This window comes from Salvia hispanica, chromosome 3 (assembly GCF_023119035.1).
Source record: "Salvia hispanica cultivar TCC Black 2014 chromosome 3, UniMelb_Shisp_WGS_1.0, whole genome shotgun sequence".
NCBI classification, from domain to species: Eukaryota; Viridiplantae; Streptophyta; class Magnoliopsida; order Lamiales; family Lamiaceae; genus Salvia; species Salvia hispanica.
In genome coordinates this window covers 19,824,676-19,838,551 of record NC_062967.1, presented here as the reverse complement: position 1 = coordinate 19,838,551, position 13,876 = coordinate 19,824,676, and the positions used below count along the sequence as shown (strand labels likewise).

At 38.3% G+C, this 13,876-nt stretch overlaps 2 protein-coding genes across 4 annotated transcripts; one reads left to right on the top strand and one right to left on the bottom strand.

Annotated features, from left to right (window-relative positions):
• Positions 1–875: 875 nt before the first annotated feature.
• LOC125215159 (trifunctional UDP-glucose 4,6-dehydratase/UDP-4-keto-6-deoxy-D-glucose 3,5-epimerase/UDP-4-keto-L-rhamnose-reductase RHM1-like) lies at positions 876–3,781 on the bottom strand. 3 transcript variants are annotated; one of them, XM_048116492.1, is made up of 3 exons: positions 3,656–3,781; positions 1,634–3,218; positions 876–1,551 (listed from the first exon to the last, which is right to left on the bottom strand). In XM_048116492.1, exons 2-3 carry the CDS (start codon positions 3,203–3,205, stop codon positions 1,099–1,101), a joined length of 2,025 nt encoding a protein of 674 aa, XP_047972449.1. In that variant the 5' UTR covers positions 3,206–3,218; positions 3,656–3,781; the 3' UTR covers positions 876–1,098. The 3 variants fall into 3 exon arrangements, with proteins under 3 accessions (XP_047972449.1, XP_047972448.1, XP_047972450.1); XM_048116491.1 differs by having other exon boundaries at positions 3,530–3,670; XM_048116493.1 differs by lacking the exon at positions 3,656–3,781 and adding an exon at positions 3,530–3,633 and having other exon boundaries at positions 1,634–3,264.
• A 1,658-nt stretch (positions 3,782–5,439) lies between these two features.
• On the top strand, positions 5,440–8,371 carry LOC125212003 (bidirectional sugar transporter SWEET2). Its single transcript, XM_048112003.1, has 8 exons — positions 5,440–5,506; positions 5,665–5,741; positions 6,946–6,982; positions 7,107–7,323; positions 7,411–7,569; positions 7,648–7,767; positions 7,877–8,008; positions 8,095–8,371. The coding sequence occupies exons 2-7, from the start codon at positions 5,681–5,683 to the stop codon at positions 8,000–8,002; spliced, it is 720 nt and encodes a 239-aa protein (XP_047967960.1). The 5' UTR covers positions 5,440–5,506; positions 5,665–5,680; the 3' UTR covers positions 8,003–8,008; positions 8,095–8,371.
• The last annotated feature ends 5,505 nt before the right edge of the window (positions 8,372–13,876 follow it).

Below are 13,876 nucleotides of genomic sequence, written 5' to 3'. Positions count from 1 at the left end.
GAAATTGAAGAAGAAAATGAAATTTAGGTGTAAACGAAGTGGAAGAAGTAGGGTATCTAATATCTATAGAAGGGAGATTTGAAAAGACAATTAATATTTTTGTGTTTATCGGTAAAAATAAAATCAAAATATTGATTTTATGATAAAACTATGACTTATTATTAAGGAAAGGCCGCCTACCGACACGTGGAAGCCACACGATGCACGCGCATGCAGGTGACGCGGACTAAACACACATTATTAGTAATGTGTGTTTTTTTAATTATGGAAGTCCTCGTGCTGCAAATTAAAGGCATGCTTTAAACAATCTTTAGTAATAGGGGATTATATATTTCACAAACTCGTTACACTCACATTCAAGTATGAAATTAATATATAAAAATGAGACAATCTCCACTAACATTTTTTACTCTTTTTTTTATAAAATCAAACAATTTTTAAAAACTCATGTCGAATTAAAATGCATCTTTAAATGGCGGACGGGGGAGTAGTACGTTATTCGAACATATTTTGGCCTAAAAACTTAATTGTCTCCCTTGCAATCTACTCCCTCTGTCCACGATTTAAAGAACCCTTTTACCATTTTTGTTGTCACAATTTATAGAACTATTTACTTTATTCCACTTTTAGTATGTGGATCTCACATCCCACCAACTTTTTACACTCACAATCCAATATAAAACTAATACTTTAAATAGCTCTCACATTCCAATCACTTTCTCCCTTTACTTTTCTTCATAAAGTCAAACAATTTCTTAAAACTCGTGCCGAGCCAAAATGGTGTGTAGTACGATAATTAAATACAAGAGCGCAAAGTTTTTGGGTCATTCCAAACAAAAGGCTAAAAATAAAATTCATGGAAATTACTCTAGGGATTGGAAACATGAAATCAATATAATAGCCTCATCTAGCAAGAGTGATGGACCAACAAATGAACAATACAAGCATATATTCTTATGTATATAAATCTAATCAGCTGATCCACAAATGCAAAATGAAGGGCATATTTCTAAACATCAAACTAACGCTAACATACAGAGAAATTGATCAAAGATAATCTAGACCAAAATGCAGGCAGCTCACATAGATAACGACACTTCACTTGGGTGGGGTCTTCCTGTTTGGTTCAAACACGTACTTGATCAACGACTCCTTGATCGAGAGCAACTCGGGGAACTCTTTCTTCAGTTTAGACGCGTCCATCTCGTTGTTGCTTCTGGCAGCAACAATGACCTTTGCTTGTTCCTCGAGGGTGAAATTGGCGTACTTGAAATCCGGGTCAATATATTGCTTGTACATCTCCAGCACCTCGTTGTGGCTGACGACACCCGGGTTGGTGAAGTTCCAGATGCCTCTGAGGTTTCGTTTTGCCATCTCAATTGCAATTGGAAGAAGCTCATCCAAGATTGTCATGCTGTTAGGGATGTTAACCACCTTGTTGTACTTCGAGATCTTGGTAACGAAATTGCGCGGGTTGCTCAGGTCTGAAGATATCGGCATCCGGACTCTCAGCGTGCAGACGTTGTCGTATTCTTTCAAGAGCGATTCCACCTGATAGAGTGCACACCAAAAGTTAGCATGCAAATATATGACAAGTAATTTGCACTAGGCTGCAACCTAAACAAAATATTACCATCGCCTTCGTCTTGGAATAGAAAGATCCGATGAAATTGGGTGTGTCTTCCTCCTTGTATCCAATGCCAGAACCCTCAGGGTGCGCAGCATCGTATTCAAAGATGCAGCCAGTGGCAAAATTCAGCATCAGGAGTCCGTTCTCTCTGCATACATCGGCCAAGGTCAGCGTGCCAGCAACATTGACACGAATAGTCTCAGTCTTATGGCTTTCACACCAATCGACGTTGGGTCTACCAGTTAAACCAGCTGCATTCAGAACATGTGTAGGCTTCACAGCATTAATGTCGGCCAAAACCTGGTGGCGATTCTCAAGACGCCCCTTTCCATACTCATACGCTATCTCCTGTTTCTCACACAATTTTCCGAGCAAACCACCAATCCACCCCGTCCTGCCATATATCAAGAACCGGAAGGCCGGTTTCTCCATTGATTGGCCAGTCTTGGAAGGCGGCAACACCATCTTCTGAGTAGAGTTAGCAGTGAATTCGGACTTCCCAGACTCGTACTGCTCAGCTCCGTCAAAATGCCTCTCGATTCCACCAGGCATCATCAGCATTCTAGGATGAGGAAGCAGTGCACCGGATACATCACCCCACCAATCAGGATTGCTGGTGTACCACTCAATTGTCTTCTTCAAACCCTCCTCCCATGGGGTCCTCTCTGACCAACCTAACTCCTTCAGCTTCTGGTCGTCTAGGAAGTACCGTTGATCATTAAAAGGCCTGTTATCCACGAACTCAATGACCTTGTCGGGGTCCATCTTGAACAGCTTGCACATGTCGCTGGCTACATCGATCACCCTCCTCTCCCTCTTCGTCCCAATGTTGTAAACATGACCAACTTCTCCCTTGTGGAGAACAACCTCAAAGGCTTCGGCAACATCCTCACAATAGAGGTAACTTCGAACGTTGGATCCATCACCATGGATGGGAAGTGTTTTCCCTCTCATGGCCAAGAGAATGAACTTAGGAATTAACTTTTCCGGAAACTGATTGGGGCCATAAACATTATTACCTCTCGTGGTAATAACAGGCAATCCATAAGATCTACCATATGCCATAACGAGCATCTCAGCCCCAGCCTTTGTTGCTGAGTAAGGGTTGGTCGGAAGGAGCTGCGAGGCCTCGTGGTTCCCAACAATAGCATCCTCCTCAGTCTCTCCATAGACCTCATCCGTGCTAACATGGATAAACCTTCTAATCTGTCCGGTTACCTTGCACGCCTCCAAGAGCACATGAGTGCCATAAATGTTATTCTTGGTGAACTCGAAACTGTTACCAAAGGAATTGTCAACATGGGTTTGGGCAGCGAAATGCATTATAGTGTCAATGTTCTCAGCGACGAGAAGGTAATTGACAAGGTCAGCGCTACCGATGTCTCCCTTGACAAACTTGAAGTTGGGAGAGGATTTGGAAGGAAGGAGGTTCTTGAGATTGGAGCAGTAATCAAGCTTGTCGAGCACGACAATCTTGTATTCGGGATAGTTTCGTATAAGCCTGTTTGCGACATGTGAAGCGATGAATCCGGCAGCCCCAGTGATGAGGATGTTTTTCGGTGTAAAGTTCGACATTGTTGCTTAGTATCTACAGCAGAAAAGCAACCATGTTTTCATACTAGGATAGCATCTGCCTAAAGAAAAATCAGCTAAGATCATAATTTAGGTAATTCACATCCATAACAAAAATATGATTCACATTACATATCGAGTTTAATTCTTTTAAATGGATGTTAAATGATGGATGAATCAAATTCGCATTCAATTATTTTTGAAATCATCACAATAGAACCCTAGATCAATCTCATGGATCCAATTAGATCATCGCATATAACATTGAATACAGAGTCAATAGCAGAAATTAAAGAGTTGAATGAATGCAGGGTGAAAGAAACTCACGTTTAATCTGCGATAATGACTCGGACATGGAAATAGGGGAAGAAAAGGGGGAGAGAAGATTGAAATGGGAGAGAGAAGTGAATGGTTAAGACAAGGAGCGGCGAAAAGAATGGAACAATCATTTACCTCTATTAAAATTTGCACTTTTCATCCTTCCCAATTATAGATCAAGGTGAGCAATACACCTGATGTGATTGATTTTGGAGAGACTCAACCATTGGATTGAATAAATTATGGAGGATACAAATTTTTTGAACAACCGTTTTATAGATAGGATAACCGATAACAAAGATTAGATATTTAAATGATTGTTTAAATTATTGGAGTTTCTAATTTCAAATATAATGTTTGATGATACTATTTCTTCCGTCCAAAAAAAATAGTCTTATTTATGGATTACACGAGTTTTAATGAGAAATAGGTAAAATAAGAGAGTGAAGGAGAAAAACTTGATAAAATAAGAGAAAATGAGAAAAAGTGGTAAAGTATAATAGAGGAGAGAAAAATATGGGAAAAATATGAGAGAGAAACTTTCCATTGTAAGAAATGAGACTATTTTCGGTGGACATCCCAAACTGAAAAAAATAAGACTAAAATAGGACTATTTTTTTATGGACGGAGGGAGTATAAAAAATTGAAAAATTGGCCCCTAAGACCATCAACTTTTGCTAGATTTTAGTATTTTCCATGAACATTAAAATTGGTCTAAAATATCACAATCTTTATACTCCCTCCGTCCCACAAACAAAGATTGTCCCACTTTTCCATTCTCGTCCGTCCCACAAAGTTTGTCCCATTTCACATTTTACCATTTATGGTAGTGGACCTCATATTCCACTAACTCATTCCTACTCACATTTTATTATAAAACTAATATATAAAAGTATGACCCACATTTCACTAACCTTTTCAACTCATTTTTCATTACATTTTTTAAAACCCGTGCCCGGTCAAAGTGAGACAATCTTTGTGGGACGGAGGGAGTATTTTGTTTGTTATTTCTCAACCCAGCCCAAGTATGACATCTTCGGCAAAAATCTTACGAATAATTGGACAACTGTGAAATATTTATGATATTTTAGATTAATTTTTAAGTTAGTGACTATATGATAAAAAGCTACGTAGAAAACCACATTTATTTTCTAGTGTCAAGTAGGATAAAAAAAAGTACGGAAGTTGGTTGGATATGTTGATTAACCTGACCTATCATGAGAAATGATAAACAAAATACTCCCTCTGTCATATATAAATAGGACATATGAGTTTAACACGAGTTTTACTGCGTAATTGGTAAAGTAAGAGAGAATGAGAAAAAATTGTTGAAATTGTGTAATGGATGATGGGGTCCATAAAAATAAAGTAAAAGAGAAGGAGAAAGATTTTCATAAATGGATATGGACTATTTGTATTGGACGAAAAAAAGAAAGAAATATGCTCTATATCTATGGGACGAACGACCTTATATTAATCTCTATTAAATGAAGAACATATATAAAAAAGTATTAACTAAAATATTATTTCTCCAACAAATTAGTTTCTTATCTAATTACTCTATAATACTTCATCCTTTTTATAGAAATAAATTATTTGGGAAACACAATTTTTTTTTGAAATAGGTAAAGTGAGAGAAGAAAAAAAACAGCTAAAATAATATAATGGATAATAAGGCCATCAATAATAAAGAAAAAAAAAAGTTTTTGACATGAATTATTTTTATAACACGAATGAAAAAAGAATTTCAGCCTATTTTTATAGGATATATGATTTGGCAAAATGATGATTAATTGTGGTCACAAAATTATAGAGCTGGAAGAAAAGACAAATAAATAAAACGTGCTCTTAATCATTCCACTTATATTAATGGAGAACTCCGAATCTCCGATCCCAATAGATTATGTGTGAGCAGCTGACAAAACTCAACTATACTAAACCTGTGATCCTTCCGCCTTTTAAATGTGTGAGGGTTTAACATTTCAGGTTGATTTCACTCCATAATTTCTGCTTGGCTGGAAACAGATAGACAACTTACAACAAGTAGAAGATATTTTGAGAGAGACTTTGATTTGAATGGTCCACAATATATATGAAGCCTTTTGAGTTATTGATGAAATTGACTACCATTTGTTTTTGAGCAGAGACTAAAAAACCTAGATGGATTTTCTGGGTTCGATTCAAGTGCTCACAGCCTGCAAAGATGCAGCTGGAATTGCAGGTATTTTAACTCCTACTCCTTTATGTTTGTATTTTGCTTTCAATTTTACTTTGTGGTTCATGGGTTTTTCCTTTCTGTTCGTTTCTATGGTTGTTTTGTTAGCACGTGGAACTTTCAAAAAGTTGAGATTTTTTCCATGAACTTTTATCTTGGCAAATAATATCCTTTATCCGAGTACGTTATTTTCCACCGGCAAACAAAATTCCAGAAAGTAATATCATGATACAGATTTTTTTTTCTTCATTTCTTGACAACAAATTCGAGAGCTTCGAGATCTTCAATCTTTGAGGATAGTTTTGCTTGAAGCACACCCTCCAAAATTGTTCTTCAATCCATTAATATATCCAAAAATAATTCGTTCGTGAAAAATAACAAACTCGGGTAAAGTTCGTGATATTATATGCCAAATTGGAAATTCACGGGAAGAACCCAAACTTTTTGAAAGTTCCATGATATTAGTGGCCACATTAACTTTATTAAAAAGGATTGAATGAGTTTATGTAGTTATTTACCATTAAAGTCTAAACCTTCTTTGGTAATACCAAATTTCTTATAATTTGGGAGGAAATATCTTTAATTCGATATCTGAATTATCAAGAATTTGGTTATGGTGAATGCCAAGTATGGGGTTTGATTCGTTAATCTAGACAAGTACAGTGGTGTTCGGTTTTCTGGATAAAATAGTACTACTAGATATAATCTAAGAGATATAATCTAGGATTAAGTTGTGAGATTATTTTAATTGGAGGGGATTTGGCTATGACTAATTATGACATGATTATCCATCTTAGATGGATTTCTGGGATTCAATAGCATGAACAACGAACTCTACATATTTAATCCCGTGATACGATCTTGCAAACCGAACAACCCCTACATTGTTTGTTTTAATGCAATGCTAAAAAAAGATGTGTTTCAGAGAAAAACATAAAGTTTGATTTTGTGTTGCATTTTTTTATGCAAATTGTAGCATTTTGTTTTTGGTTGATAGCTTAGGGAAGGGAATGAATGATAAAGAAAGTGATAGCACTAGCTCCTTATACAGCCTACTTGCTTTAAAGCATAAGAATATCCAAACTAAGATCAAATTCTATTTAAGAAACTAAGATAGGAAACAATAGAGATAAGGAAAAGATTGAGACTTGTAGTCCCCTTCTGCTAAACTTGGTCCGGACTCTCATGAATTGCTTCGACTGTGCTGCAGGGAATATCTTTGCTTTCGGACTATTTCTATCTCCTGTGTGAGTATTTCCCGCTCCTGACATCCATTTTACTCGAATTGTTTAGATTGAAACTATGTAGGAAGGACAAATTTTAATCAGCAATGCCAAGTTTGTGTATGGTTGTTTCAATCATTTTCTGCAGGCCTACGTTCAGGAGAATTATTAGGAACGAGTCAACAGAGCAGTTCTCGGGGCTGCCTTACATCTACACTCTCTTGAACTGCTTGATCACTGCTTGGTATGGTTTGCCAATGATCTCGACTGACAACTTGCTTGTCACAACAGTCAATTCAGTTGGTGGAGTTTTCCAGCTAGTGTACATCGCTATCTTCATAGTACACGCTGAAAAGAATAGAAAGGTTATTGCTTTGACAGTCTTCGTATTTTCAGCCTCTGATCTCAATAGGTTACGAAATTTTGAATCTGTAATGTGAATTTCCCTGCAGTTGAGGATGTTAGGGCTGCTTTTGTCAGTTTTCATAGTGTTTGCAGCTATTGCAGTGGGAAGCTTGCTCATGAGTGACTTTGAAGTCCGCCATCTGACCGTTGGATTTCTAAGCTGTGCTGCCCTCGTATCTATGTTTGCTTCACCGTTGTTTATAATCGTACGTGAAGCCTTTAATCTTCTTTGAATAATACTTATCTGTAGCATAGCCTAGTTTCTTGATGGTTTTTTTTGGCAGAATTTGGTGATTAGAACAAAAAGCGTTGAATTCATGCCGTTTCATCTGTCCCTCTGCACGTTCTTGATGAGCACATCGTTTCTCTTATACGGTTTATTCAATTTCGATCCATTTATATACGTAAGATCTCTTCTTATTCTTGATGGCATAGCTGGTTTAATTAAATGATATTTTATTCTAGTCGTTGCGAGTCTGTAAGATTCGATCCTCTTCTTCGCGTATATTTCAGGTCCCCAACGGGATTGGAACTGTTTTGGCAACAATACAATTGTGTTTGTTCTGGTATTACACAAAGCCATCAACAAGAGATTCCACACAACCACTGATAGTTTCCTATTCTGGTAGTGGTGCCTGAAAAAAGGTAATGTATGTTTTGTTGCAGCTTCAACTATGAATTGATTTTAGATTATTTGGAAATTAAGAGTCAACTCTTTCCGGCCCATTCAGATGTTGAGCTAGACCCCTCAAGATTGTTTGTACGTTGAGTATCGAAGGACAAGAGTCGAGCTCAACGAGTCATCTTCAGGCCTGGGATCTCTGTATATTTGAGGCTGGCAGTTGAAAAATGTTTTTGTTATTCTTTCCTTTTCCATCTGTCTTACATTTTATTTATCACTATTGTCATATTCTATTGCTTTTTTAGAAATCTGAGCTTCCAGATTCCCTGTATGGATGTTCTTCAACTTCTACATTCATCAAGGCAGTATTTTTGGTATATTAGTAATTTAGGATGTGTTCTGAGACTTCATTAAAGTTGATAATTTATGGTTGCAGCAGATTTTCTTGGCACAATTTTGTCTTTCCTGTGCCTGATCTTATTTTTGTACTCTTTTAATTATCATTATACTCCTGTCCTACTCTAAAAGTGGAATATTTTTATTCCGGCATAGAATTTTATCTATTTTGTGAGTTAAGTGGAGAGCGAAGGAAAAAGTAGAGAGAGAGTGTTTTTATTTATAGAAAATATGTCATTGGGAAATCTTAAAAAGAAAAATGATTCACTTAGAATGGGACGGAGGAAGTAGTATGTTTTAGTGCGATATTTATATTGATCAATTGAGACCAACGTTAGAGAATAGTAGTAGCAACAGTGGCGGAGCATCGACTCCGGTCGTGGCTCGACGGTCATAGGAGCAACTATTATTATTTTTAGATTGTATTTTGTAATTTCCCACTTTATTGCATAAATATAATTTCGTTTGTCCAATCTTGTTTGCTAATTACAAAATTTTACTTCTGCCTATTCAATTTTGTTCGTCAATAAAAATTTATAACTCCTTTGATTGCTTGCAAATGGAATGGGAATATAACTCGTCTCCAACCTAAGGTTTCTGTTCTTCATTTTCTGGTGTTGTCCAATTACATTGAAATTGAACTTACATGGAGAAAACAAAAAATGAAATGATCCTAGTCTATCACGGTCAACCACGTGGATTTACAATAATCCACAAATTAAAAAAAAAACGTCGAAATATTAAATGTATCCACAAAATAGATACTCCTCTATAAAAAAATATAGTTCAATTTGTGCACGCACGAATTTTAATGAGAAATCAGTAAAATAAGAGAAAAAGAGAAACAGTAAGTAAAAGAGAAATATGGAGAAAAAATATTCCCTCCGTTTCACTCATTTCCACCTTTCATTTTCGGTTTGTCCTACTTAAAATGTCCACTTTCCATATTTGAAAATAAATTTATCTCTCCTCATTAAAACTCCAACTACCTTTCGTCTCTTTACTATATTAGAGCATCCACAATGGTCGGCGAGCGACCGGCTAGCCGATTCCCGGCGCTGGCCGGTCCGCTCGCCGAACCATTGCAATCGGCGAGCGCCATTTCGACGAGAAATTCGGCGGGCGCTGGCCGATGCGCTCGCCGCCATTGTAGGCTGGCGATCGGCGAGCGCATTTTATTTTTTTATTTTTTTATTAAATTTTTGAAATACTATATATACGCGATTTTCACGTCATTTTTATTCGCACCATTTGTTTTAATGAGTTTTCTCTCTCTCTAAATTTCTGTACAAGAGCAACAACGCGAAATGGATAACAACAACGAACGAGTCTACTCTGGCAACGAGCGGGACTCAAACTCCCACGGTACCCGTGGGAGCTGGATGGGGGCCAAAGGGCGGGTACTACAACATGTACCCTTGCAGCAGATGATGCCGCAGGGCTGCGGGCAGGGGGTACCGGGGATGCAACCCGGTATGCAGATGATGCCCGGTTGGGGAGCCGGGATGCGAGATGATGCTCTGGGGTGGCAAAGTGCGTGAGGGGTGCAGCAAGTAATCCCGGATGGCCATGACGGGGGGGGACAATGTCAATCGCCCCAAGCCTTGATTTTTTATTGCGTCTTGTTAGGTTTGTTATACCGAAAAGCCTGTTTCTAGCAAGTTTCGTTCGAATAGTCATGCTTGTATATGTAAAACTCTATAATCCACTTTTAACCCGATTCAGCATTATTCGAGCAGTTTCGCACGAATAGAATCAGTATATTATTACATTGTGTTTGCTTGTGCATTTATAAGATGTTTTATAAACATTTAAATGTATAAGAAGTAAACAATGCCTAAGTCTTTTGCTTAGTAGACCGGTTGTGGCGACGTCCACTTTAAGGTAACACGTCAGTTCTATGCAATGCTTTGCAAAAAAAAAGAAGAATTTCACAACCTAGATAGGCTTTGGCTACCTATCGTGAAAGGTTGCAATGTCAGTCCGATTATTTCTAAGCCTTACTGAAATAAGATGACATTGGTGTGGTATAGCACTAAACGGATCTAACAACAAGACGTGTCTTTATGCTATCTATTGAAATACTAGGTCTTGATAAAATACTATTTCTTAATCTACATATGTTAGCATTGAGCATACGGTATTGATTATGCACTACTTTGACTTATCAAATGGTGCGGGTTTTTCGCACCCAATAATCCTGATATATTGGGTAGTGGCTAGGATTACTATTATGTTGAATCGTACGTAATGTGAATCTCGTTTGATAATGTCCTCAAGAGGAGCTCGAACAAGGTTTTATTATTCGAAAAACTGGTCAGTTGGAGTTTTATTACTATATGAATAATAAATAAGTGTTTCTTTCTAAGTCCACTCTTGGAATTAATAAGATGTTAATTAATTAAGTCCATAGCAGACATTAATTAATTAATGGACATTTATATCTTAAGCGCGAGAAATAAATAATAAACAAAGTGGAAACCCGGATTGCTTGTAATTTCGGATTTGGATGGGGAGAGTTCAATATTACTTTTATAGTGGCTGCTCATAATATTCCAATATAAGCTTTAATTAAATTGTGGGTTCAATTTAATTAGTAAAAAGCTAATTGAGGGAGTCATATCCAAAACCTTCCACAGATCACTGTCTGGGCCCAAAAGGAACTTAATATAAATATGAGAATAAAGAGAGACAGAATAATTAATTATTTTTCATTATGAAAATTTTCGTTCCTTTCTCTCTACAGAAGGAAACGATTTTTTCATTGTTTTTCTCCTCCGTGAGTTTTTCAGCTTCTCCTCCGTGAAGAATTTTCTGTCTTCTTTATTCGAGTCCTAGTATTTTGATAAGATCAACCCACACTGATATCCGAATACAGTTCGAGAACTAGAGAGAAGATCCGTGGTCTAGTACTCAAGATCATCATTAGGGAGAAGGCGCGAGCAATCGACGATTCTTTGGAGAATCAAATTGGTAACTCTAAACCGTAGTATTCATGTTTAGGATTTACTTTCTTTGAGCATGAATTATTTGCGTTCTAGCATGCAATTATCTGTTTAACATGTGAATTGATTAATCGCATAATCGGTCAAATAGATCCGTGTCTGATTTATTTGTTTTGTACAAGTTTTCAGCTGTGTAAGGGGCACCAAACCCCAACACGTCTTCCCACACATCGACCCCAGTGGAGACTCAATTCACTGGAGATGAGGCTTTCTCCTTAGAGGAGTTGTTGGAACAAGTCGATCAGGGGCAGGGTCAGGGTCGGGGCGCACCGAAGAAGAAGAAGGGCAAAAAGGTGGTCGGTAAGTCGTCGCAGCTGGCTGATGACGGCAGCCCGGCACGGAGGAAGTGGACGGATGATGAGAATGTCGCGCTGTCCAAGGCTTGGGTGTCTGTTTGCGATGATCCCCTCGTTTCGAACAATCAGAGGATCGTCAACATGTGGGCTAAAATTGCAGCAGCCTACAAGATGAATTGCCCGCATGGGAAGGCATACAACGGGGAGGAGTGCCGGAAGGGGTGGGAGCGAATCAGGGCTGCAGTCTCCCGATTTGCGGGCTTGTACACCAACGCCCTCCGCATGAAGACCAGTGGCCAAACTGACGAGAACTGCAGGAGGATAGCGGAGAAAGCCTTCCCCGTGCCGGGGCTGTATAAGGAATTCACCTACTGGAACTGCTATCTCATGCTGATGGATTCCGAGAAGTTCCGGGCGGGTTTCGATGCTGGCTGGCCGAAGAAGTAGCGGCTGAACTATGCCGGTGATTACATCGGCAACAACGGTGGTTCCCACAACCTCCCCGAGGATGTTCAGGAGTTCCCGTCCCCTCCATCGTTTACTCGCCGCACTCGCCCGGTTGGTCAAAGGCGGACGCAACGGGCAGCGAGGGGAGTCGCCCAGGGGTCCCATGAGGTCCAGTCGGCATCCCCCCTGCTGGCAAGGCGCCAGCCGAGCTCTCCTTCTTCGCGCGTCAACAAATGCATAAACAGATGCACAAGATCTTTGCTGAATGGAGGGAGACAACTGACCCGTGGAGAAGAGGTTTTTTCACTCAATGCTCGAGAGTATGCGGGTCGATTTGGATGCCGCCGCGGCACAGTTGGGGGAATCAGACGCAGGCTCAGATGCCGCAGATTTGGGGGTCCCGGGTGGCGGCGACGACGGCGGCGACGACGACGAGGAGTAGAGTGGGGTGGGGGCTCGTGTGTGGAAGTCCGGTTTTTTTTTATTATGTAATTTTTTTTAGTTAATGTACTTTTTTTATTTAAATAAAATTAATGAATTTTTCCGTATATGTGTCGTAAATTTAATTCCGTATTTTGTGTTTAATTCCGTAAATTTTTAGTTATTTTTTTAATTTTGTTTGATGTGGCTAGACTATGGCTAGCCTATTGCTTGTCCAGTTGCTTGTCCTAATGATGTGGTAGAAGGAATTTTAGTGCTGATGATGTGGCAGGAGGAGTTTGGCTAGCCTATGGCTGGCCTATTGCCATTGTGGATGCTCTAAACACTAAGTAATTTTTCTAAAACTCCATGTCACTCAAGTTTGTGGACATTTTGAGTGGTTGGAAGAAGGGAGAAAAAGTGGATGGAAGATAAATTTTCTGTATTTAGAAATAAGACTACTTTTTGTAGACATCCGAAAATGACAAAACGAGACTATTTTTGGTGGACGGAGGGAGTATAACCAATTTCACTGCAGATATCAAAATTAGAATTTTTTTTTAAAATCAGAGCATATGATCGGGCTCTAGTACCAATTGTTGAGGATGGTTTGAATATCCTCGACTCCTGAGGCTCTCATATGAAATTCTCGAAAATTTAATACTCTTTTCGTCACCAGTTGAGTTGTATTCCTTCCGTCCACGAAAAATAGGGCACTTTGTAAATTGACACGGGTTTTAATGTAGAATTGGTAAAGTAAGAGAGAAGGAAAAAAAGGTAGAGAAGAGAAAAAAGTAAGAGAGAAGTAGTGTTAGTGGAATGTGGGGTCCATATTATTTGAATGTGCCCTATTTTACATGGACAACCAAAAATGGGCAAATGTGCCCTATTTTTCGTGGATAGGGGGAGTATTCCATTTTAGTTTGTTCCAAAATAATTTCATTTCTTTTTTGGAAAAGACTCTAGTCCCTTTCTTACTTTATTATCTCTTAATCTTTTTTATTTTATTTTCTATCTTACTTTACTTTCTTTACCTTAACCTAACAAATCAATTTCTTAAATCTCGTGTCCAAAAGAAATACCTCAATCATTTTGAGACGGAGAGAGTACTTTTATCACAAATATAATCTACTCAAGAATGTATCTAGAAAGACAGCAGATCAAATAAAATAGATCATATGCAAAGAATCATATATAGATCAATAAATATATTTATGTTTATTTTCTTTTTTTTTTCGATGGATTGCAAATCCCTTTACTCCACAAGTTGGACTCTCAACCTTTTATCTTTATGCTAATTACTCCACAAGCGTGTTTGGTTTGTTAG